Source organism: Zonotrichia leucophrys, chromosome 8 (genome assembly GCF_028769735.1).
Source record: "Zonotrichia leucophrys gambelii isolate GWCS_2022_RI chromosome 8, RI_Zleu_2.0, whole genome shotgun sequence".
Lineage (NCBI taxonomy): Eukaryota > Metazoa > Chordata > Aves > Passeriformes > Passerellidae > Zonotrichia > Zonotrichia leucophrys.
Window position 1 is genome coordinate 26,599,862 of NC_088178.1, and position 24,291 is coordinate 26,624,152.

Sequence of the window (24,291 nt, forward strand, 5' to 3'; positions counted from 1 at the left end):
GAGGGCGTTGCCGCGGCCGGTGCCGCCCCGGTGGGTGTGTCGGGCAGGTGTCCCCGCTGCGGGAGCTGTCCGCGCCCTCCCTGCGGCCGCACCTGGCGGCGCCGGGCGCTCCCCGCCCCCGGGCCGGGCCCGCCGCGCTCGGCTCTCGCCGCTCCCCGCCCCTGTGCCGGCCCGGCCCTGTGCATTGTGGTCCGGCGGCGGGGGGCGAACATGGCCGAGAAGCAGAAGCACGATGGGCGGGTGAAGATCGGCCACTACGTGCTGGGGGACACGCTGGGGGTCGGCACCTTCGGCAAAGTCAAGAGCTGAGTACCGCGGCCGCGGGCGGGGCCGGGCCGGGCCGGGAGCGCCCCTCGCCGCCGCCTCCCTCCTCCCTCTCCCGCGGCCTCCGCGCCGGCATCGCTGCCTTCCCCCGGCTCCGTTCCCTGGGCGGCATCCCGGGGGGAGCGGCTGGCGGAGCCGTGCCCGGGGCGCACGGGCGGGGATGCGGCGGTGGCGGCGGGCGGGCGGTGGGAGATGCAGCGCTCGGTGCTCCGGGCTGTGGGAGATGCAGCGCTCGCCCCTCGGCGCTCCGGGCGGTGGGAGATGCAGCGCTCGGTACTCCGGGCTGTCACAGCCCCCGGAGCCCATGCTGCGAGCAGCACCCACCCGAACTTCGCTGCCGCGCTCGGAGGGAGGTGATGGGGAGGCTGGAGGCGCACCGGCATCCTGCCCCTCGGTGCCGGGAATGCGCTGCCGTCCTTCCTCAGGGCCCGCAGGTGCTCCGGGGTGCTCCTGGAGCCGCAGCCGAGGCGGTTCGGTCCGAGCATCGCCCCGCGGACCGAGCGCGCCCCGCGGGATGGAGGGGCCGGGCGGGAAGGGATGGACCGGCTGCGCCTGCACCTGGGGAAGGGAAGGGTCCAAAGAGACCTGAGAGCACCTTCCAGTGCCTAAAGGGGCTGTAACAGAGCTGGAGAGGGAGTTTTGGTAGGGGTTGGGGCAGAGGGAATGGCTTGGTGCTGACAGAGGGCAGGGTTAGGCGAAATACTGGGGAGAAATTGTTCCCAACAGAAACTACTAGTAATAGTAATAGCTACTAGTTATAACTATGTGTATTGTGTTGTAAATAATAATGAATTAATTATTTCAGTCTCAGCATTATCATCATCAATGAAATCAGTATTTTATTCATATAAATTTTGTCATCCTTAATCCTTGTGGACCAAGTTGCGTGAAGATTCCGTGTTAACAGCTTAATCAAGTGCTTCTCTCAAAAAGGCGTCCAGTTTGCAAATTCCATTTTTAAACTAATTAATTATTAGCTACCTGCAAATAAGAGGCATTGTGAGTCATTAGAGTGTCTCAAAATTTGAAATTGTCTCAAAATGAGAAATTGTGCGGGTGGGGAGGCCCTGGCACAGGTTGCCCAGAGAATCTGTGGCTGCCCCATCCGTGTAAGTGTTCAAAGCCAGGTTGGACGGGGCTTGGAGCAACCTGGGGTAGTCAGAGGCGTCCCTGCCCATGGCAGGGGGAGGGATGAGATGAACTTTAAGGTTTCTTCCATCCCAAACCATTCCAGGATTGCAGGATGGGGGCTCCACACAGGGATTCCTTGTCCAGCCATGCCAGAGCAGCCAGCTCACATCCTGAGGGCTTTGCTTTACCTGGCTCTGAGGTTTGCAAATATTTGTATTTCTTTTTTTCCCTGTGGATTCTGCTGCCATTACGAGCAAATTTCAGTTTTTAAACAAGATACTAAAAACCAAAAAACCAACAAAATTCAGTGTCAGTTTCCCAGTTGGAATTGGGTTTAGCTCGAGCTGGGAGAGCAGCTGTCCCACTCTGTGTCACCCCACCCCAGTGGGATGTGGCTGGGCAAAGGGGTGCTGTGCCTGCCCTCAGTTCCTGGAGTTTTAAAATAAACCCAAATTGACAGCAGATGAAAGAAACCACCACGACCACTGCAGCTAAGTCCACCTGTGGCCATTAATCACGCCCCTAAAAATATATTGCTGTGTTTAATCCCAAACCACAAATTTACTGTCTAAAGAATTATCAGAACAAATACTTCTAACAGTAAGGACCATTTAAATCACTCCTGTGTACTAGCAGACCTCAAAACTGCTCCAAAGGCAGTTTTTTTCCTTGCAGACCAATTTAAACCTGCCAACAATAGCCTTTTTTATCTTTAACTAGCACAAACACCCCCTACCCCACATATGACCCAAGTGTGGTAAAAACAGACATTTTCCAAAGAAATACTTCAAATAACTTAAAAGATATTTCCTAGCTCAAAATCCTTTATAGGTGAGTAGTACCCTGTCTATGGTTTTTTTCCCTTAATATTTTGCCTACAACTGACAGGTGAAGTTTGTGCTTGAGACTGGGAACTGAAATGAAGGAATGAAGTATCCCATTTATATAGAATTACAGCATTTTAGTCGAATGAGCTTTAGAAAAACTTGTATTCACCTGAGAAAAGTAGAGGTTTTTGTTGATTGATTCAAGCATTGTGTGTTGGGTATAATAATTGCTTTTTCAGGGAGAAGTCAAGTGCAATCAGTGACATTTCTTGTTGCTGATGTGTTTTCTTCAATTTCTGCCTTGCACAAGGTTTTGGTTTTGGTGCTTTTTGCTGCCTTGCTCGTCAAAGTTAAATCATAATTTACAGTTGTTCAGGATTACTGTCATTAGGGACATAAGAAATGGCAGTGAAAGGGAGGATTTAGTGACATGGGGTACAAACCAGTGCTTCAACTCATGGCTGGAGCTGAGGAGTCATTTTGAGCTATCAGGAGCCAGAGGCACAACAGAAAAAAATCCCTGGCTGCCTGGGTCATCCTCCTAAAAACTGGCTGAACGCTGCAGGAAGCTGTTTTGTTTTAAACCCATTCAGTTTCTTGATCTCATTTACAAGTCCACTCAAGGCATGGAGGGGAGCAAAGAGGCTGGCAGCTGAGGGCAGGATTTTGGTGCTAATACTGAAATTCTATCTGGAAATGGGAATGAGGACCCAGCATCTGTTAGAAGAGAGGAAGGTGGCAGGAGCTGGTGCGGTGGATGGACAGGAGGTGTCATGTCAAGAGTTGAAGTTACCACAAAGCATTTTTACCAAATACAGTTATTTTCCCTCTCCTCCAGGCCTAAGATAATTTGCAGAAAATAGAATTATTTGCAGAAAAAAAAAATTCTAATTTGCAGAAAATCAATATAATTTGCAGAAATAGAACTGTGGAGGTCTTGGATTTGGGAGTTTAGCAAAGCCTTGGGGGAAGGAGGTGGCATCTCCTTCCCAGGGGATTGGCAAGAACAGATGAGACAAATTGTGTTTGTGACAAATTTGTGGGCACATCCCACCCTTTTGGGTCCCCAAAAGCTCTGCTGTAACCACACTGAGGTTTACAGTACTAACCCTGATATTTTCCCTGTGTGATGCCACCCATGGCATCCTTGGTGGCTCCTTTGCCTGCTTTGTTTGCCACAAAAGTGACAGATTTTTGGTCCCTCCAGGACTTGGGTTGTGTTTGTGTCACCTCCATGGGCTCCAGTCGGGATCAGATCCCATTTTTCCCAGGCACTGTGCCATTGCTGCTGAAAGACAAACTTGGTGTCAGAGGGAAGATAAACTAAAGGAGACTGAGCAGAGGAAGGACAGGGAGAGGCTGGGACAGCACACAAGCAGAATTAATGCAGCATTGCTAAATATATGCTTGGGATGGATTTCATTTTTAGCTTTGGGCTGAGATAAGGGCCAGCAGAGCTGATAGGGAAGGAGTTTCCTCACCCCTCCACAGAGCTTCTACATTGCCCTGAAGCATTTGCAAAAATGTTAACTGCTTGTGCTGCCTGAGCTGGTAGGATAAAGAAAGTGATGCAGAAATCCATGCTGTCAAGGGGTTTATTTATTATCTGTGCCCTTGGTGCTATAATCACTATTCTTCCTCTTTTTTTTTTTGTTTCATTTTATAAAATTAAGTAAATGTCAAGAGTCTCATTTTAACTTTTTGAATCTGGGGAGGCAGTGAGAGGGAAGGAGGTGGCCTGACTTTGGGGTCAGTGTGACCGTGTTCACGGGGATTCTTGGAAGAGGGAAGAGACGAGAATGTTGATTCCATGTTTCAGATGGCTTGATTTATTATTTTATGATATATATTACATTAAAACTATACTAAGAGAATAGAAGAACGGGTTTTACCAGAAGGCTAGCTAAGCTAAGGATAGAAAAGAATGATCACAAAGGTTTGTGGCTTGGACAGAGAGTCTGAGCCAGCTAACTGAGATTGGCCATTAATTCCAAACATCTACATGAGACCAATCACAGATCTACTTGTTGCATTCCACAGCAGCAGATAACCATTATTTACATTTTGTTCCTGAGGCTTCTCAGCTTCTCAGGAGGAAAAATCTTAAAGAAAAGATTTGTCATGAAAAGGTGTCTGCGACAGGGTGAGGATCCTTTTCCATGCCTGTGGGACACCTGGGACCTGCCCCTCACTTTTGGGATGATCCTGGGTTTCAGAGACAGTGACTCTGTGAGCAGAGGAAGGGTTGTTCATACTGCCCATGTCTAAATTCCTGCAGTCCAGAGAGCCCTCAAAGGCTTAAAAGTCTCCCACCACATAGGAAATTGTGTTCCCTCTTTGTCTCTCTCCCTCACCGAGTTCAAGGAGGCTTAACAAGTCACTGGGGACAGAAACAATAATATCTCTGTATCTAATGCTTACTGTAAGCAAAAGATGGATTACAAAACAGGCTGTTTATTTTTAATTATTAATGTGTTTGTGCTAGCCAACCTTTGCAGAGTTACACATTGTTTGTCACGGATGGGAAAGGGGATGAACTGTTTGGCAATACTATTAAAAACAATAATTATTCATTCTGGGCATGGCCTTTTTTTTTCTTAGTGTATAATAAAAAATTTTCAAAGCATATGCTGAGGCAAGGCCAGAAAGTGTTGTCCTGAAACAAAGGGTGGGAGAAATCAGGGTTTTCCTCCTAGTTCAGTGAAGAAACTTTGTTTTACCTCCCTGCAGCACTGCCCTGCTCTCCTCTCCCTGAGGATTCACCAGGGAAAATGCCTCCCTGGACTATTTACAGCCCTCTGAGGAATTATCTGCCTCCTCCAGCCCTCAGCTAATCCCTAAATTGCATCTCTGCTGCAAAGCTGAGTTTATTTTCATTCCATCATCTAGTAGTTTTAAGTATTACGAGGAATAAAATGGACATGCAAAGTGGTGCTTTAATTTTCAAGGGCAGTCAAGTGTTTTATTTTTAGGATGCTCTTCTTGAGGAAAGAATCTCTGGCAGGTCTTATCTGGTGGCTAATAATAGTGACCTGGTGTGCCCTGAGTGCTGCTGCCCTGCCCTTCTCACACCTCCTGCTCACCCCGGGTGCTGCTGATCAGCTCATTAGGGCTGCCAAAATTACAGCCTCTAATAATGTAATAACAAGGTTTGCTGGCAATAATTAACTCCTTGCACTGGAAGGGTGATGCTGGTAATTAGAGAGCACAAATATTTACTGTAAGCAGGTTTTGCTGTGCAGGCTTTAGGGAACCATCCGTGTGTCACTCTGTTGAATATCATGTTGGAAAATACTGAGAAGGGGCAGCTCGTTCTGAGAACCCCTTTTTGGGTACAAGCACCACATTTTTAAGCTCTTTCTGCTCTCAATTTCAATATAAATCTTGCTTCCTTGGGAGCTTTTTATTTTTTTTGGTGTGGTTTGTTTATTGATAACAAATGGATCCCATGCTGAATTAGTTTCACATCATTAATTACAATTCCCCCAGTGACAGTGGGGCTGCTCCTCCCAGTTTATGGGTATGATTTTTTTCCCTGAACATAGGAGATAAGCATCAGCATCTCAATGCACCAAGTGCATTTTTTAAAAAACCTCTATTGGAGTTTGCATCTTTCCTAAAAGCAGAGTTAGCTCCTGCAGTCCGGCAGTGTTCCTGCAGCTTGTCATCAAAGCAAGAAGCACGCTGGGGGAAGTATAAATAGAAATTCATTTTAGTAATGCAAATCCCGCAGTCCTATTTTGGGCAAGGAAAATCCCCATACCACTTTTTTTAAAAAAATAAGTGTGATGGTCTAGTTTTAAGGCTGGGTTTATGAGGGATTTTGTCTACCAGTGTGTTATGGTGGAGATTCTCCTCTGCCATTTAAATATATCTGTTTCTGATTAATCTAGCTTTTACATGCTATAAATCCTTGCAAATTAGCTTGGGGTATGACCTCCTCCAGCAACTCACTCTTTTATTTAGTGGAGTGCTTTTGGCAGATAAGCACCCTCTCTTCTGCCTTCTATGACTCCACTGGGAAAACAGTGAAGAGACAAAAAATATTTAATTAAAATATTTCACACCCTCATCTTCTGGGTTTTTTTCCCGTTCAGAAGTGGCTTTTTGCTTATAGTGCCCTAAACTTCTTGTGTGAACCATGCTGCAGTGTTTAGTGACTTTGCAATGCTCTCATTGCACTGTTTAGTGACTTTGCAATGCTCTCTCTCTCTCTCTCTAATAGTTGGTGAGCACCAGCTGACGGGGCACAAAGTGGCAGTGAAAATACTGAACAGGCAGAAAATCCGCAGCCTGGATGTGGTGGGGAAGATCAAACGGGAAATCCAAAACCTGAAACTCTTCCGGCACCCCCACATTATCAAACTGTGAGTACCCTCCCTGCCACGTGTGCAGCTGCTCCTCTCTGCACAGAGACCTCTCTCACACACCCAGCTGGGCTGCAGGAGATGGATTAGGGCACTAAAAATTGGGTTTGGTCAGGTTTTTGTGTGTTAGGTGATCTGCTGGCACAGGTTTTCCAGAGAAGCTTCCCCATCCTTGGAAGCATTCAAGGCAAGGTTTGGATGGGACTTTAAACAACCTGGGATAGTGGAAGGTGTCCCTGCCCATGGAATTGGATGGTCTTTAATGTCCCTTCCAACCCAAACCATTCCATGATTCCATGAACTGCAGGCTCTGAGAGTGAAACCTTGGCCCCCACTCAATAGGATTTATGTTTTAATGCGCTGATTAGCCAGAGCTTAAAAGAACATTTTTTTTTCTTTCAAAATTTATTATTCAGACATAAGTTTTGAAAGTCTCCACTTTGATGAACCTGAGTTGGGGTCGTAAATCAGCACCTGCACTGCAGCCTCTGGGATTCCTGCTCAATCCCCAGCTTGTGCAGCCAGCCCACATTAATGAGGCACTCGATAATATCTTTGGCATTCCTATAAAAGAAACCTGTTGAATGGTAACTGCAAGGGTAAGTTGACATTTAGGTCAGCCTTAAAACTGGCATGAGATATAGCAAATACCTGGGGCTTAGAGGGAAGGGAAAACAAATTCTCTCTACAGTTAAATAACTAACCATGCAGCAACTGTTGACTTTAGAGTAACTTCGCAGTTCCATGGATTTATTGGAGAACAGATTGGTATTATTTCATGAAAAAATCACCAGCAAGACTCCTCAGCTGTGTGCCCAGCATCCTGCAAGTCAAATCCTGTTCACACATTTGTCCAAGCAGTAAAAATTAAATCCAGTTCGACAATATCTGTGTCCTGTGATACATGTTGCGTTCATGAAATACAGTGATAAAGATGTGAGGAGACTGGGGCACACAAACCTCTTTCAATAAGTTTTTAAATGTATATAAAAGAAATATTGGGGCAATTAACAGTAGCTTAGATGTCTGGGTCCAAAGCTCTTCAGAAAAATGAGGTTGATGGTATTGATTTTTATGGGAGTATCCCACATTCCCTTGCCAGCCTCTTAAAAATTGCTGAAATCTATTTGTTTCAAATTACAGTCCTGTAAAAAGTAATGAAATTCATGTGAAAAAAAACCCAAAACAACAGCAACAAAACAATGAATCTGAAATAAAAGAGAGGGAGGTCCCAGCTGGTGCTGCTGTCAGTTCCTGGGGCTGCATTGACCTCAGCTCATCACTGGCAGTTTGTTCCAGCTGGGACACTGAAATGTCTTTGCAGCACTCGGGGATCATTTCGAAGGAAAATGGAGACTAAATCTGCAAGTTGAAGGTGATACTCTGGATTTTTTCCCCCGTTCTAGAAGCATTTTATCCCCATCTCTATGGAGATTTAATATTTGAAAAATAACTTCAGGGGGTCTCCTTTTTTTTTCTGTACCTGTTCAGAGGAAGTTCTCTCTAGTGCCTAGAGCTCTTTATCTCTTTTTTATCTTGATATAAGGGGAACCACATGGATCCTCTCCTTGCCCCCAGCTAACCAGGACTTCATTTCTAAAGCTGTTGTTGCAGATCTTACCCAAAATGGAAATTTGAAAGTCAGGGCAGTCCTAAATGTGGTAAGATTGCCTGGCAGATATTTCAGAGGATTATTTAAAGGGCTGAAGGAAGATCATAGATCTGGAAAAGATGTCCTTCCACAGACAAGTGAAAGGTTATACTGGAAACAAGAGACAGCTTTTCAGGAGTGGAAAGCAGTTAAAAATGCAAGATTCAAACAAATCCTTATTTTGATGTGGAATTAATAATCTGTTCAAAAGCCTTTCCCTGTTCCTAATGATGTATTTTTTTAAATCTGCTTGTGTTTTTGAAGGTACCAGGTGATCAGCACACCAACAGACTTCTTCATGGTCATGGAATACGTGTCCGGGGGGGAATTGTTTGATTACATCTGTAAGCACGGACGTGTAAGTGCCAGTCCCGAGCCAGCCCCAGCACTTGTGTAGGGAGAGGAGGGAGTTCAGGAGCAAAATCACTGCTCAAGGGAGCACAGTTAAGGTTAAGGCCCAAAATAGAAGTTGCTTCACAGCAACCCCATCTGGGGTGTCTCGTACTGGCTCACACAAAACCTGGGTGTGATTTTTCGCAGCGTTCTCTGGTGTATTTTTGACCCTCAAACCAAAATATAAAAGGTAATGTGTTGCTTAGGGCAAATATTTGGAAAACTGGCTTATTTTTGTGATTTTTAGCTATGGGTTGCCTGTCAAAACCCCATGATCAGCAGCAAATTTATGGTGTGGGAGAGGAAGACTACTTGGTGTGGTCTCCACTCCAGTCACTCACCTCTCCCAGAGCCCCCTCTTGGTTCCATGTCAGGTTCTTTGAAGGCTTTTCAAGGATGTGGCTTATCTCAGCAACATTTTCAAATGCCAGCAGTCCCACTGGGTGTAAATCACCTGTGAAATGTGAGATTTTGGTTAGAAGGAAAATCGCTGGTGTCTGCCCCATAGAGCAATTGGAGTACAAGGAGGTAAACATGGGCCAAAGTGGACATCCAGAAAAAGGTTTCAGGTGAAGGATCAGCCCATCACATGTTCCCTTTCTGTGCTACGAAATCAATAAATTCACTGCAGATTGGGTTAGATTAGTGTTGTGGTCAATGGAGCTGACTCAGTTTTCTTTCCTATGTACAGTTCTGATTTCTCACACATTTTGCCCATCTAGATCTTTTCAGTGACTAATTTGGATCTTTTCTGAAGTTCTGCATTCATAAACTCCTTTTTTCATGAAGGGAATATTTTGGAATTCATCAGTTAAAATAATAATTGAAAATACAGTTTCTCTGATATAGCTCATACAGCTTTATTAGCTATATAGATAATTAAAATCACAATGATATCCAGCTTCACCAGAGGAAGTCCATGAGGAATTGCTCCCAGCAACATCCTCTGTAGTGTTTTGTCCAGCCTGGATCTGTACCAGTCCCACTGGGCCAGGAGGCCACAGTCTGATAGATGCCACCTTTAAATTCTTGTTACATCTCACCTCAACTGAAGTCTCACCTTTCATCTCAGGGCTGTATCATTTTCAAACACTGGCACATTGTAAAATGCAAGGGTGAGAAATCTGCTTTATTTGCTGCTTCTGCTCTCAGGCAGGCTGGGATTTTCTCTCTTTTTTGGCTTCTTGCTAAGTGCAACCTTCCCCTTTCTGAGTGCCCACCAAGCCCAGCACTGTTCCCTCTGCTGTTCCTGCAGGTCGAGGAGGCAGAAGCTCGACGCCTTTTCCAGCAGATCCTGTCTGCAGTGGATTACTGCCACAGGCACATGGTGGTGCACAGGGACCTGAAGCCAGAGAACGTGCTGCTGGATGCACACATGAATGCAAAGATAGCTGATTTTGGTATGTGAATGTACCCAGCAGCATTCCAGAGCTGCCAGAGCGTGGCCAGGGAGCAGCAGAGCCTGGAAATCCCACACTCACAAACACTGCCATTCCAACCACCTGGAAATCACACACTCACAAACACTGCAATTCCAGCCACCTGGAAATCCCATGAACACTGCCCTTCCTGCAGCAGCAGCTCAGGGATTACCTGCTGCAGGCTGCTCCTGCAGTGGCACTGAGAATGGAGCAGAGAAGCAATTTGTAAATCTCTCCTGTGTTTTAGTGCAATCAGCCTACGTCAAATTTACCTAATTTGTGTTTGAGGCAGGCTGGGTGCAGCTGGTTCAGGGTGAGCTGCTGTGTGTGTTTATTTTTGTGCATGTTCTCCCTCTGTTTGGCCATGTGCTCGTGGCCTCAGCTCATTTTACAACCAGCAGTAACAGGAGTCTCTAAGTGGCATTAGGAATTGAAATCCATTAAAATACCCAGGCTACCAACTCTGTCCTGGTGAGTCCTTTCTAGCAATGTAAATCCTGCTGAAGATTTACTCATTTCACAGCCCCAGTTGCCATATGAAGTGAGTGCTCTGGGATGAATTATGTCTCTTGTCCTCTGTGCTCTGGGATTTGCAACTTAGAGGAGCAAAATTAGCCTGGAGTGAATATTTCTTGGTTGGATGTAAAAAAAACCCAACCCAAAAAAAACCCAAACAACAACAATAATAACAAAAGTAATAATTTTCAAATCAGGTCAGAGAAGTCTATCTAAATTATATCAACAGTTCCCTTCCAAATATCCCACTCCACTTCCCTGCCTTTCCTCTGTGTGACGCAGCATGTCTGGACCTTCAGATCAAACATCAGTGTGTAATAAGCATTTTGTTTTTTTAGGACTGTCCAACATGATGTCAGATGGTGAATTTCTACGCACCAGCTGTGGTTCCCCAAATTATGCAGCCCCTGAAGTCATCTCTGGAAGGTAAGACATTCCATTTCTCATCAGAGTCTATGTGAGCACATGGAGTTTAAATTTGTTCTTAGTTTTGGAAAGAGCTTTGCACATCTAGTAAAAGCAGCTGAATCCTTCCAGCCTGGATTTTGTGTTTGGGTGAATCTGTTGGCAAAGATCTGAAGGTTTTCTTGCTTATTTTACTTCTCAGTAGCTGTAATAGCAAACCGTGTTTTGCTACAGGTGTTGACTTTGGAGGAATTATTAATACCAGATGTTGACTGTTTATATTGCTAATTAAAGAGGGTGAAAATGACTCTTTGGATGCAAACACTGAGGTTCCAGGTGGAAAGGCTTTTCCAGGCCACCCCCTCCTCTCCTGCACACCTGTAATATAAAACACGGTGTTAACGAGGAAAACCATTCACTAACAAAAGGAGTAGGAAGATCTTTAATCCCTTCCCAACACTGGTAAAGAAAATACTTGTCTTCTGGTTCCTTGAGCTTGGGGTTTTGGCTGTGGCAGTCAGTTCAACCTTCAGAGCTTTGTTTTGAGCTGATTCATTGAATTGACAAACCTCCTCTGTGGTTGCATCTCTCAGCATGAAACATCTGTACAGCACATGCAGTGTTGGGCACACCCCACAAGGCTGAATTGGACTTCCACATGTTGATACAGAAGTGTTGCCTCCTGTATTTTGCTGTCAGGAGCAGAAATTACATACAATGTACATTTTGCTCTAATTCTCTCTGTAATACCTTAGCAAAGATTGCAAATATAGATTTTCAAATTTTCACTCCTCTGAATGGTCCTTCAAACTGCTCATTTCACTATCTGCTCCTTTTTTATTTTGATTTCCCTTTGCCATGAGCTTTGCTTTTCCTAATCCAGTGTATTTTTGCCTATATCTGTAGCTTTTAAATAGAACATTTTGTTCAGAATGTGTTTGCTGTGATTTTGATTATTTTATCCCTCTTTACACCAGAGCAAGTGTTGGCAGAGCATCCTAGGAATTAGACTAGCATCCAAAAACCCTGTTGTGACTACAGCTCTGTGTGTGAAATGAAACCAAGTAAATCCTCATTGTCAAGAAGGGGACAAAGCAAGAAACTGCTGGGATGCCAAAAAAATAGTATTTCCATCTCAGTGAAGGCCAGACACGTGGTTTTCAATTTGTATAGGAGACAAGGCACATGGCAGATCAGCAAGGAGGATTTAGTCCTTGAGTCTTCCAAGTGTACAGGCAATGTAGCTTAGTGACAACAAAAGTAAGAATGAAAACCAAGCCCACATGTTGCACTTTTTGGCTGGCTGCAGCTGCATCCCTCCCTCACCACTCCCACTGCAGGCTCAGGGCTGCCTGAATTTCATGGCCCTGCTCAATGTGCCAAGCTGGGCTCTTCTCAGAGCTGCATTTTGGGGGGCCCAGGCACCATCCACCCTCCCTGCCCTGCTGGTGGCTGTGTGGGGCAGGGGGAGCTGGCTCCTGGCTCTGCTGCCTGCCCTGCTGGAGCACAAAAGCAGTAAAGTGTGGCAGCTCAGGTTTCAGAGCCATAAAAGTGCATCTCACCTGGGCTTAAAGGTCCAAAAAACTGTTCAGGCAGTGCTCTTATCAGTGAAATAATCAGGTTTCTGATCTGTGGGGCTTGGGTGGGGAGGCAGGGCTGAGGGGCATCTAGCTGAGCCTCTGCCTTTCCAAAATGGCTTTGCTGCTGTCCCTGGCCTCAGCAGGGAAACTCTCACCCTTGGACAAGCAGAACAAGCGTTTTGGGGTGTTCAGAGAATGGTCTCCTGCATGACCAGCATGATTTCTGTCTGCAGTGATGCTTTTCAGGAGGAGCAAGTGCAGGATGCTGAGGTTTCATGAAGACACTTCTGTAGCTGCATTTCAACTTCTGTATTTTGGCTGGGCCTCACAGCCCAAGGGCAAGTGTTGCCTCCCAAAATCTCTGGGGTGGCATCAGATATAGCAAAAAGAGATGAGCAGGAGCAGCAAAGCCGTATTATTTGGGGTGTCCTAAGTTGGTGATGGCAGAGAAAGCGTTTGGTAGCTTGTAGGAAGCAGGAGCACTTAGACTCCAGCACACCAAAAATAAACACTCAGAGATAGAATTATCTGTTGCTGCTTGATCTGCCTCATTCAATGAACAGAAATTCCTGGGGCAAAGGAGCAAACAGCCTGGCAGGGCTCTTGGAAGTGGAGGTTTGGCTTTTTGGAGAGTTTGGTGGAGGCAGGGTTGTACACAGGAGTGTGGACAGCCAGTGCCAGCCCTGCCATTCATTTCCCTGAGCACTTTTGGCTGAGGCACATTTGGTTTGGGGGGAGCCATGTGAGCACCCCTGGTGTGGGCTGGAGCTCTGTCCCTGCTGGAGCTGGCAGGGGTTCCCCAAATCTGCACCCTGACTGAGGAGAGGATGGGGTGACACAGAGCTTGAGGAGAAGGTGGGGGTGACACAGAGCCTGCACCCTGACTGAGGAGAGGATGGGATGACACAGAACCTGCACCCTAACTGAGGAGCAGATGGTGATGACATCTTTCTCCTGTCCTCATCCTCATGCAGGCTCTATGCTGGCCCAGAGGTGGACATCTGGAGCTGTGGTGTCATCCTCTACGCCCTCCTGTGTGGCACTCTGCCTTTTGATGACGAGCACGTCCCCACCCTGTTCAAGAAGATCCGTGGGGGAGTGTTTTACATCCCGGAATACCTCAACCGCTCCGTGGCCACGCTCCTCATGCACATGCTGCAGGTGGACCCCCTCAAGAGAGCCACCATCAAGGACATCAGGTGGGCTGGGCTGGGCTGGCTGCCTCAGGGGGTCTCTGGTGGCTGTCCTGGGGGTCTCCTGTTGGCAGGGTGGTTTTCAGGAGTAGCCAGCTAATCCGGATGTTTTTTGTCCCAGGTGATTCAGCCCTGCACCCCTTCTGTGTTGGCTGGAAGTGGGTGATGATGAACAGGATGAGGATTTTTTATATAAATTTTATATGCAAATATTTAAAATTCTATTTTATTTCATTATAAACTAGCCTTAAAAATCTCTTAAGAGCACTTAGCAAAACCAGCTATAGCATGCAATAATCCCAAGAATTTAATAATATCCAACAGCCATTTTTCAAGACCACATCCCTATGGGTACCAGATAAAGGGGATAATCATTGTACTTAATGTATATCCAAAAGAAAAGGAGGAGAGACCCAAGAGTTACTCACTTAATATGTAAATTACATGTAGCTATGTGCTAAGCATGAACATAAACCGTATTATGGCTTCCAGGAATTCTCAGGTTTTTAATGCATTTTCAATGGACAGCCTTAATTTTAGCCTTCAAGCAAATCCATGCAAACTTCCTTATTTTATTCCTTAATTCCTTAGGGTGAGAGGACTTAATTACATGTTAGAGAGGCAGCACATGAGGCAAGATTGTTGTCAATAAATAGAACCTATAGACAAGGCAGTGTGCGAGTTGTAGACACTTAATTATCATTCACATCATTGTAAATTGGTGAGAATTGGGTATTGGGCATGGGAATTGGGTAGGTTTGATGCTCTGTATCATAAAAAAGGGAATCTTGGAAGTGTTGAGTGCCACTTCAAACTCAGTGTGCAGAGTGCCATCGGTGTCCCTGTACTGAGCTGGGTTTTGCTCCCCATTCATCAGCTAGGGTTTATTCTTGTCTGGTGGTGCTTTCCCAACCTCCCCTTTCACAGCAAGGCTCCCCTCTGCCCTCCCCAGGGAACACGAGTGGTTCAAGGAGGAGCTGCCCAGCTACCTGTTCCCAGAGGACCCTTCCTACGACGCCACGGTCATCGACGACGAGGCGGTGCGCGAGGTGTGCGAGAAGTTCGAGTGCACCGAGTCGGAGGTGATGAACAGCCTGTACAGCGGCGACCCGCAGGACCAGCTGGCCGTGGCCTACCACCTGGTCATCGACAACCGCCGCATCATGAACCAGGCCAGCGAGTTCTACCTGGCCTCCAGCCCCCCCACGGGCTCCTTCATGGATGACAGCACCCTGCACATCCCGCCGGGCGTCAAGCCGCACCCCGAGCGGATGCCGCCGCTCATCGCTGACAGCCCCAAGGCACGCTGCCCCCTGGACGCCCTCAACACCACCAAGCCAAAGCCCCTGACTGTCAAAAAGGCCAAGTGGCACCTGGGCATCCGCAGCCAGAGCAAGCCCTACGACATTATGGCCGAGGTGTACCGGGCTATGAAACAGCTGGACTTCGAGTGGAAGGTAGGGAGTGCTGGAGTGGGTTTACAGCATCCTTTGTCCCATGAACTCAGGGAGCCGCACCTGTTTCCAGGTTTTTAATGCATTTAATTTTACCCTTTATTTTTACCTGTTTCCAGACAAATGCTCCCACCTATTTCCAGACAAATGCCCCTACCTGTTTCCAGATAAATGCCCCCACCAGTTTCCAGACAAAGGCCTCACCTGTTTCCAGACAAATGCCTCACCTCTTTCCAGATTGTTGTATTTTTAAGGACTCCCAACAAGGGAAGGAAGGAATGATGCATCTGATTCTATGTTCTTAAAAGATTAATTTATTATTTTATGTTATTAAATATATAATATTATATGAATATAATTATACACTATATTATTATAATATAATATAATATAATATAATATATAATATATTTAATATATAATACTATATATATTATATATGGCATAGTATTATATATACTATATATATTAAATATATATAATATTATATGTTTAACATATATAACATATATATATGTTACATATACTTAATATATTATATAAATTTAACATATTATATATGTTAAATATATATAATATTATGTTATAACATATAACATAGAATATATATATTAAATATATATAATGTTATATTACAGAATACTATACTAAACTATACTAAAGAATAGAGAAAGGACACAGACCGAATACTAAAAAGATAATAATGAAAAATAGTGACTCCTTCCAGAGTCCCAACACAGCTGAACTGAGATTGGTCATTAAGTCAAAACAATTCACGTGAAACCAATGAAACAAGCACCTGTTGGTAAACAATGTCCAAACACATTCCAAAGCAGCAAAACACAGGAGAAGCAAATCAGATAATTATTGTTTTCATTTTTTCTCTGAGGCTTCTCAGCTTCCCAGGAGCAACATCCTGGGCAAAGAGATTTTTCCAGAAAATAAAACAGTAACACCAGATAAATACCCCACCTTGCAATCATCCCTGCTATTCCTTTTTAAGGCAAACTCACTGAATTAAGGTGCCAGCTGTGCTTATTTGTGCATATCTGTGGTGTTTCTTTATGGTGTGAAATAAGGTGCCCCAAGACTTCAGCTGGAAAGATGATTCTGCCTTGTTTAGCTGCAGGGATCAGAGGAGCTGTTCACATTTCTAATTTTAGTGGCTAATTCCTTGCAAGGTCATCTCGAGTGCTCCTGAGCAGAGGAACTCTCATTATTTCTGCCTGGTCCTGTCAGGACAGAAATGGTACAGTGCAAATTGTCCTAAAGGATGCTCCAATGAGGGGCAGGGGAGCCTTGGGTGCAGAATTTGTATCTTTGATGTGGTGGCTTTTCCCTGATGGAGATGCAGCAGTGCTCATGGACCAGATGTGTTTTCAGACACTTATTGCTTCTTCAGTTTAGGGCTCAGCTTCTTGATTTAAATCCAGATGTTTTAGCTGACAGTACTCACTGCAGGTATTTCTCCGGGGCTGTGCAACATTTAGTCACAGTCCTTTTCAAAGTTGGAATAATACATCCCTAAGTTAGCCCTGGAGCTCTGCTGCTGTGCCTGACTCCCCAAATCCTGGTGCAGCCCCTGAGGTGAGCTCTCCTGGCTTGTGGCCTTTGGCATCATGTGAGCATTGGGAGCCAGGTAAGGAGAATTTCAGCCCAGATTTTCATCACCAGAGGAGCTTTCCTCTTCTCTCCAGATCCCAAGTGTTGTACGGTGTGAATTTCACTGTTCTACTTCTTTAAAACCTCCTGCTTTCTCATTGTTTTTGATAATATTACATTTTTAAAACCAAGTAGCTTCCAGAAACCCCATTTCCCTGCACCAGGCAGGAGATGGACCATGGCCAGGTGCATTTGCCCACACCAGCCAGACATTTTTTAGCTGCTTGGTTTTACAGAGAGTGAGCAAACCTGCTGTATTTCTGCTACAGCCTCAAAAACCAACTCAGCCCAACATCTCTGTGTGTAGGCAGTGCAGCTTATTTCATACGAGGAGGTTTCACAATAGCCCTTCCCACCCTAAGAATAACTTAAGATGTGACTCTTCATCAGAATTAACTCTCCCATCCACATAGTTGCTTCATAAATATAGCACAGAGAAAAGATCTCACTGTAAATGAGATGCAGCAGATTGTGAGGTGGGAAGCAGAGAGGGGAAATACTCAGCCTGAGGCTGATCCACAGGCACTGGGTTTGGCTGTGCTGATGGGAGAGGCTGCTCTGATTTCAGAGCTTGCCCTGATTTCATGAACACTGTCCATGTGTGTTGTCCCACAAGTGGACTTTTTGGTCCATGTGGCCATGGCTGCTGCTGAGGGACGAGCAAACATCAGTTTTGTGCCTGGCAGATGGGTCACTGCAGCTTCCTCAGCCAGCAGCTGGCTGAGGAAGAACAGCCTTAAGAAGAATATTTAAAGACAGGAGGAAACAAGGCTGCTTGCTTCATTTTATAGTGGTTGTCCTTTTGAGAAACTGTTTTTCCCAGAAGATGTCTTGCTCATATTTAGAAAAAATAAGGGAAGAAGTGTTCCTGTTGGTGCCTGGAGTGTCCCTGCTGAGGGCAGGTTTCCCTTGCAGGTGGTGAACGCCTACCACCTGCGGGTGCGCCGCAAGAACCCCGTCACCGGCAACTACGTGAAGATGAGCCTGCAGCTCTACCAGGTGGACAACCGCAGCTATCTGCTGGACTTCAAAAGCATTGATGGTGAGTAGGAGATGGAGAACATGCATCAGGGCGAGGCTGGAAGTTTAAGAACCATCTTCTGCATTCTGAAGTGCTTACACATGCGTGTCATTTCAGTAGAAGCCCTTATGCGCCTCTCAAACTCTGCTGCTGTTCCCATTTCATTACCACACCCGCACTGCAGCTGCTGAACTAACCCCACTTTTTCTCTCTTCTCCCTTTTTTTGTTTCTGGCTTTTCTAGACGAGGTGATGGAGCAGAGGTCTGGCTCCTCCACGCCCCAGCGCTCCTGCTCGGCCGCGGGCTTGCACCGGCCGCGCCTGAGCATTGACGCGGCCGCGGCCACCGAGTGCCAGTCCCTGATGGGCTCCCTGAGCGGCTCCTTCGTGGGCAGCATCCCCTCGGTGTCCCCCCGCCTGGGCAGCCACACCATGGACTTCTTTGAGATGTGTGCCAGCCTCATCATGGCCCTGGCCCGCTGACGGCCCCTCTGCGCACCGTGAGGATCTGCGCCGACTCGTCCGCCCCCTCCTTTCTTTTGCTTCCTTGTTCTTCCTCCTCCTCCTCCCCTCACTGCCCCACAGAGCCAAGTCCAGACCCAAAACATGCTCCCCTCTAGCAAGGCACCAAGGAAATTAACTTAACTTCTCTCCTTGTGCCTGGCAAAATGTATCCAATACTCTTTTTTCTTCTTTCCTTGTGAACCCCATAGGAAATGTTAAGGCTGTAAAGTAACAAACATTATCACTGAGTTTTTGGAAAACACCTCCCCCCTGGTTCATCCTGAGCTAATGGAGGCACAGCCACGCTTCCTGCAGGGAGTTTGATGTTCTCCCTGATGCTGTGGAGAGCTGGGCCGAGCCAGGGCAGAGAGGCTGACCAGGAGCCCTGTGAGATGGAGTGGAGGGTGATGAAGCAGCTCTGCAGCGTTCACACCCAGCTGCCAGCCTCTCTCACACTCTTCTCCCCAAAGCAGCAGCTGCTTAGATGCTTCTGCACTAGTGCAATATGACCTCCCTCCCCTCTCTTTTTTCCTTCTGCTGAAGATGGGCAGGGAAGGTGGGATGTGCAAAGGTCCTGGTGCAAACCTGACAGTCTTTGCAGAGGAATGTCCCTAAGGTGTAGTCTTTGCCCTTGTCCACTCTTTGCAGAGGAGTGTCCCTAAGGTGCAATCTCTGCAGAGGAGTGTCCCTAAGGTGCAGTCTTTGTCCCTGTCCACTCTTTGTAGGGGAGTGTCCCTAAGGTGCTTTGTTTTGCCCAAGGGCTCTGGACAGCACTGAGCTGCTCGCCATGCTCGGAGCTGAAGGCAGATTGCCTTTTTCTCCTCTCCCTGCAGCCTGCTCCCCCTGCCCTGCCTCACCACGGGCTCCAGGGGCTGAATGCCAAGCAGGGCTCAGGTGAGCAGAGGACAGGATCTGGATCACCCCCCTGAGGACCCAGCGCTTCCGCCAGGGTCGGGATCATCCCTGATGGGCAGGAGCCACCAGCAGCGCACAGCTCCAGAGCACTCACCTCTCACCTCTCCCCTAGGACGCTCTGCCTGTTGTCACCTCCCCAAAATCACTGCCAAATCTGCCTTCCCTGCTGCTGGACACTCACTGCTCCTGCCCAAGGGCTCTCCTGTCCTGCTGCTGCTGCCCACTGGACTGTGACCTTCGCCGCTCCGCTGACCAGGCAGGGATATCCCAACCCGGAATTTTACTGTTCCTTTGCTACTGGCTATCTGAAGGATGGGGTTTTATTTTTTAAGATGAACTGTGGGGATTTTTAAGGTTAAATTTTTGTTACCCAAGGGTAAACCCTAATGCATGTGTGAATTCTTTGTTTAAAAGAGTTATTATTTTTTATTACACGGGATTAATCTAATGGGCAGCGTTGGCATCTGCTTGGCTTTGACATGGTGTTTAATTCCATTTACTTGATTATGAAGTAATAGTCTAATCAAGGAACAAATGCTTTATAAAAGCTTTGCCAAAAAATATTGGGGGGGGGGTTGGTTTTGTTCTGTTGTTTTGTTTTTTTTTTTTCTTTTGTGTTCTGTTTTAAGAAACAAAGCAAAGAACTTTTGCTGGTCCCAGGTATGCAGTCATTCGACTTGAAAAAAAAATGTAATCTGTCTTTTTGATAGCTTCTTATGACCCCTTGAGGTTTTTTTCCTAGGGTTTTCTTTTTTGTACAGTTGCACTTTAATTTATACTTTCCGCAAGTTTGTATGAGAAGCAAGGAAAAGAACAACAAATTAAGCCTTTTTTACTAATCATTTAAGGTAATCAAGACAAACACGGGATATTTTTGCCATCTACTGGCAGTTAAATGGACTTTTTCAGTTTGAAGTCCCTTTTTTTTAAAAAAGAGCCACAAAATTGCCTTACTTTTGTTACAGATTGTGCTTGGATCCTCACTAACGTGACCTTACAGTTGCAATTTTTCCAGAAGCCGCACAAAGTAGAAAGCTTCCAAAAAAAAAAAAAAAAGAAAAAAAAAAAAAAAAGAAAAAAAAATCAGTTTTGCTCTTGAACACTAAATCCAACACAGCAGTGGTTGGACTGTAAGAAATACTGGAAATATTTGTAGTGCTCCTAGGTTTTGTAATGAGCCTTTTATTACATTGTGATTATTAAATAACTGCTCTGGGGTGAGGATGGCTTTGGTGCTGTGCCTGGTGGCTGCCAGGTGATTTGTGTCCCAGTGCTGTGGTGTGAGTTTGGATGGAGAATCCAAACTCCTGCATGCAAAAATAAAAAAAAAAAAACAAAAAACCAAACCCCACCCCAGAGTCAAAGCTGAGGAGCACCCAGCCCTTCAGCAGCTTTTGGATCAAGGCTGAGATTTGGGGTGATGGAGATAAACCCCTTTGCAGAGGAGCAGGAGCAGCTGTAGGGCCAGGCATTAATTTCCATCCAGGAAACAGCAATGAAATTAAGTGAAATGTATTTCAAATGTTAAAGGCTTTTCACATCTTCACTCCCAGCTGAACATCTTGCCAAGCCCTGGCAGCACCTGCAGCCCCCTTGATAAGGGGCTGGTGTGTTGCAGTCTGGGCTCAGGAGCAGGTAGATGTACTGATGTCTTTTTTCAAATTGACTCTTGTCCTCTGGGATTTCCTACCCAGCAGAACTAATAGTATTAAGCAGCAGCAAATGCCCCTGGGAGGAAATATTTCCTTCCTGGAGGCGGGTGGGATTTCTAGGCTGTAGAATAAGCCCCTTGTGGCACTTGGCACCTTCTCTGACCCGTGCAAACATTAACTGCTGTGTGGGTCTGCAGAACCAGTCCTGCAGGGCAGAGTTACTCAGTTTTCCATATGCCAAGACACAAAGAGATGAAGCCCTTCCCTGCTCAGGGTCAGCAGAGGCAGAGGAGGGAGCAGGATGGTGGAAGCACCTCCCCAGTGACCACATTGGACTGACTGGTCCATCACAGCCTTGCCCAAATCCATGCTGCACTTTGGAACACTCTGAGGACTTTCACTTCTTTTTCTTATTTATTTTACCTTCAAATAGGCTGTGTTGTGTTTCCCAGCTGCAGAGGAGCTGCTGACCTCCAGTTACATTTTCCAGAGGAAGAGTTTAACTTCCACACTGTTACACTGTGGTCAGCTCTTTTTGAGTTATGCTGGTGCATGCACAAGCGTCGGGAAAAGCAGGGTAGACAATATTTGAACTACAGAAACTTGAATTACTCCAAGTGCAATTCTTCAGAAGCCACTGAACAGCTGTGCTTTGCAAGCCACAAGCTCACCCAAATTTTGCTTCAGTCCGAGGGGGAAAGAGACAAAATGCAAAGGATGAAGAGTTCAGATAGGCTCCAACAGAAACCTCCAGCTCCTGGATGAGTTAATTCAGAAATACCTTGTGTTCTTGTTGGAAGCTATGTATATGTAAATATTATATATGCATATATATAAAATGTAGGTGGCATCCCTGTCATTGACCTCTCAGCTTTATTCTTCCAGCAGGGCAGGTGTGTGCCCTGGACACTGTCACCCCTCAGTAATCCCAGCCTCTGAGAGGACCTGGACAAAGGGAATGCTATTTTTACACCCTCTTTTAGGTAAAGCCCATGAGTAGCTTAGCTCACCCCATCAGGCTCGGCATGGCCTTGGCCAGGGATGGGAGGAGAGGTGGCATCAGGGGCTGTGAGAATCCTGCCCTTCCACCCCCCTGGCCAAAGCCCTGCTGCTGACGGGGTTTGGGGCAGGTTTATTATCAGGAGCTGGAGCTGAGCAGGTAAAGGCAGCAGGATATTTTATTTTTTTTCCCTTCAACGGGTCAGGAATGCATCTTGAGCTGTGTGTCCAGTTTAACATTTCACGAGGTGTGTACAAGCACAGGGGAGTCCACGGGCAGTGCTGTAAAAACGTGAACCAGCTGGTTAGCGTGTGCTGCGTATGCGTTTCTGTGTGTGATTATAGTGGCATTCGTGTTGGAATTGATGAGGTTTGAACAAAATAACCCTTCTGTCTACTCCTTTTCATTTCACTGCTCTTGCTGTCAGCGTGCAGCCCTGCAAGAGGAGGAGGGAGCTGAGTGCAGGACATGAACTCGTGCCTTCGCTGCGCGCCGCGGCTGCTGGAAGTGGCAGCTTTGTTTCACGAGGTGCACAATTTCCCCAGCTCGTGCAGGATCCCCCCTCTGAGACATGCAGGCCGTGTTTCTAAATACTTGAAGTACCATTTGTTGTGCAATTATTTGGCTTCACCCTTTTATTAGCTGAGAGGAGAGAGGGAAGAAGAATCGCACATCTGGATGAGCCAAGCCAACCCCCGCTCGAGCTCCTGCTGTTCCTTTCCTGGAAAGTTTTAGGGTCTGGTTTTGTTCCAGGTATATGATGGACCGTACTAGAGTCACCTTTCTTAAGGTCTTACTTTGGTATGGGCTTTTCATTTAGTGCTTTCCTTTGGCTTCCTTAGCCCTCCCCTTATATATCCCTTTTTCATCATTTGCTTATAAAAAATAAAATTGCAACAGCTTCTTGTAATTCTGAATTCCCAGTCTGCCTCCTGGCCATGGAGTTAATGATTCAGCCAGAGGTACCTCAGTCCCATGCCTGAGAGGTGAACTGGGTTTCAGAGTTCCCACATGACACCTACTGATGGAACACTGACTTTTGCAGAGAGCACACCTGGTATTCGATGCACGGATCTTTTAATTGTCATTTTAATTGTCAAAATTAGGAGAACTAGACTGTGAATCAGAGCTCTACCTGCAAGCACGAGTACACTTTTGGTGTTAGAAAAAGTCTGTTTTCGACAAAAGCCTTGAAGTTCCTGCTGAAGCTGCCTTAATTTAAAAATCGAAGTTTATTTGTAAGATTCATCTCTGATAATTTTTTTTTCAAGTTTGGAAATAGTTTATTTATCCTCATCTCACAAAGCTGTGAAGTAGATCCTGTAGCCATGGTAATATTTATTCTTGTTGCTGAAAGCATGTTCATGTGTTCTGTATCATGTTATATTCACGTGGTTTGTACCTCAATGCATTTGTTTTGTTTTTTTTTCTTTTAGAGCACAAAGCAAAACTGAATCCCAGGATTTCTGTGGTGTCCTTGGCCCAGCATCTTTGGGCAGACAAACCTCAGCTCTATCAGAGAGGTAAACTGGACTTGTCCACTGCAGTTCTTAAATTCATACTCTAAGGAGTATTTATGACTTATAATATCATGTATTTATAATTTTAAGAAAAAGGTAGTGAACTTTAAAAAGTTCTGAGTAGAAGCATCCCTTCAAGCATATCATTAGTATGAAGCTCATAAAAACCCTCTGAGCTCTATAAACACTCCGTCCTTCTCAATATTTTCTATTTTGTCAACTGAGGGCCTGGAGAGGGTTTTGTTTCCCAGTTCATGGCTGTAGTATTTTTGTTATGGAAGGGCACAGAGCCCTGGTTCAGTTCTGTCCTTTGTGCATCAGATAATCACGACGAAGCCTTTTTCCTTCCATTTATGGTGTGGAAAGTGTTTCTCGGTGTACTGCACTGCATGTGATAGCTGTCTCCATGGTTGACATTTGCACTTTAATAAACTCAGAGATGAAAAGAGATAAAAGCAGCAAATCCTTTGGATTTCCTTTCTGCACAGTCCCTTCCTGCAGGCTGGGGTTGGCTGGTGGGGTTTCCCTATGGAGATCTTTGCACATCCCAGCTGTGGGACCACAGATGCCCCCAGGGTTTGGTGGGAGGCAAAGGGGAAAGGGGTATAGTTAAAACTTCCACGTGAGGAATTTAAACAACTTCCCCAACCCAAAATCCATGCCAAGAGCCAGGCCCCATGTATTCACGTGTGCTGACTCAGATCTTCACTCCTTACAGCAAGGAGTAAAGAGAGGGAAGCATTTTAAAGACATCAT

General features: G+C 45.9%; 1 protein-coding gene across 3 annotated transcripts; it reads left to right on the plus strand.

The window, feature by feature from the left end:
* Positions 1 to 115: 115 nt before the first annotated feature.
* Positions 116 to 23,988, plus strand: PRKAA2 (protein kinase AMP-activated catalytic subunit alpha 2). 3 transcript variants are annotated; one of them, XM_064719402.1, is made up of 10 exons: positions 116 to 304; positions 6,508 to 6,649; positions 8,565 to 8,658; positions 9,949 to 10,093; positions 10,969 to 11,056; positions 13,590 to 13,814; positions 14,761 to 15,265; positions 17,840 to 17,966; positions 18,189 to 18,444; positions 19,476 to 23,988. In XM_064719402.1, exons 1-9 carry the CDS (start codon positions 211 to 213, stop codon positions 18,425 to 18,427), a joined length of 1,659 nt encoding a protein of 552 aa, XP_064575472.1. In that variant the 5' UTR covers positions 116 to 210; the 3' UTR covers positions 18,428 to 18,444; positions 19,476 to 23,988. The 3 variants fall into 3 exon arrangements, with proteins under 3 accessions (XP_064575472.1, XP_064575471.1, XP_064575473.1); XM_064719401.1 differs by having other exon boundaries at positions 117 to 304; positions 18,189 to 23,988; XM_064719403.1 differs by having other exon boundaries at positions 157 to 279; positions 18,189 to 23,988.
* Positions 23,989 to 24,291: the final 303 nt, after the last annotated feature.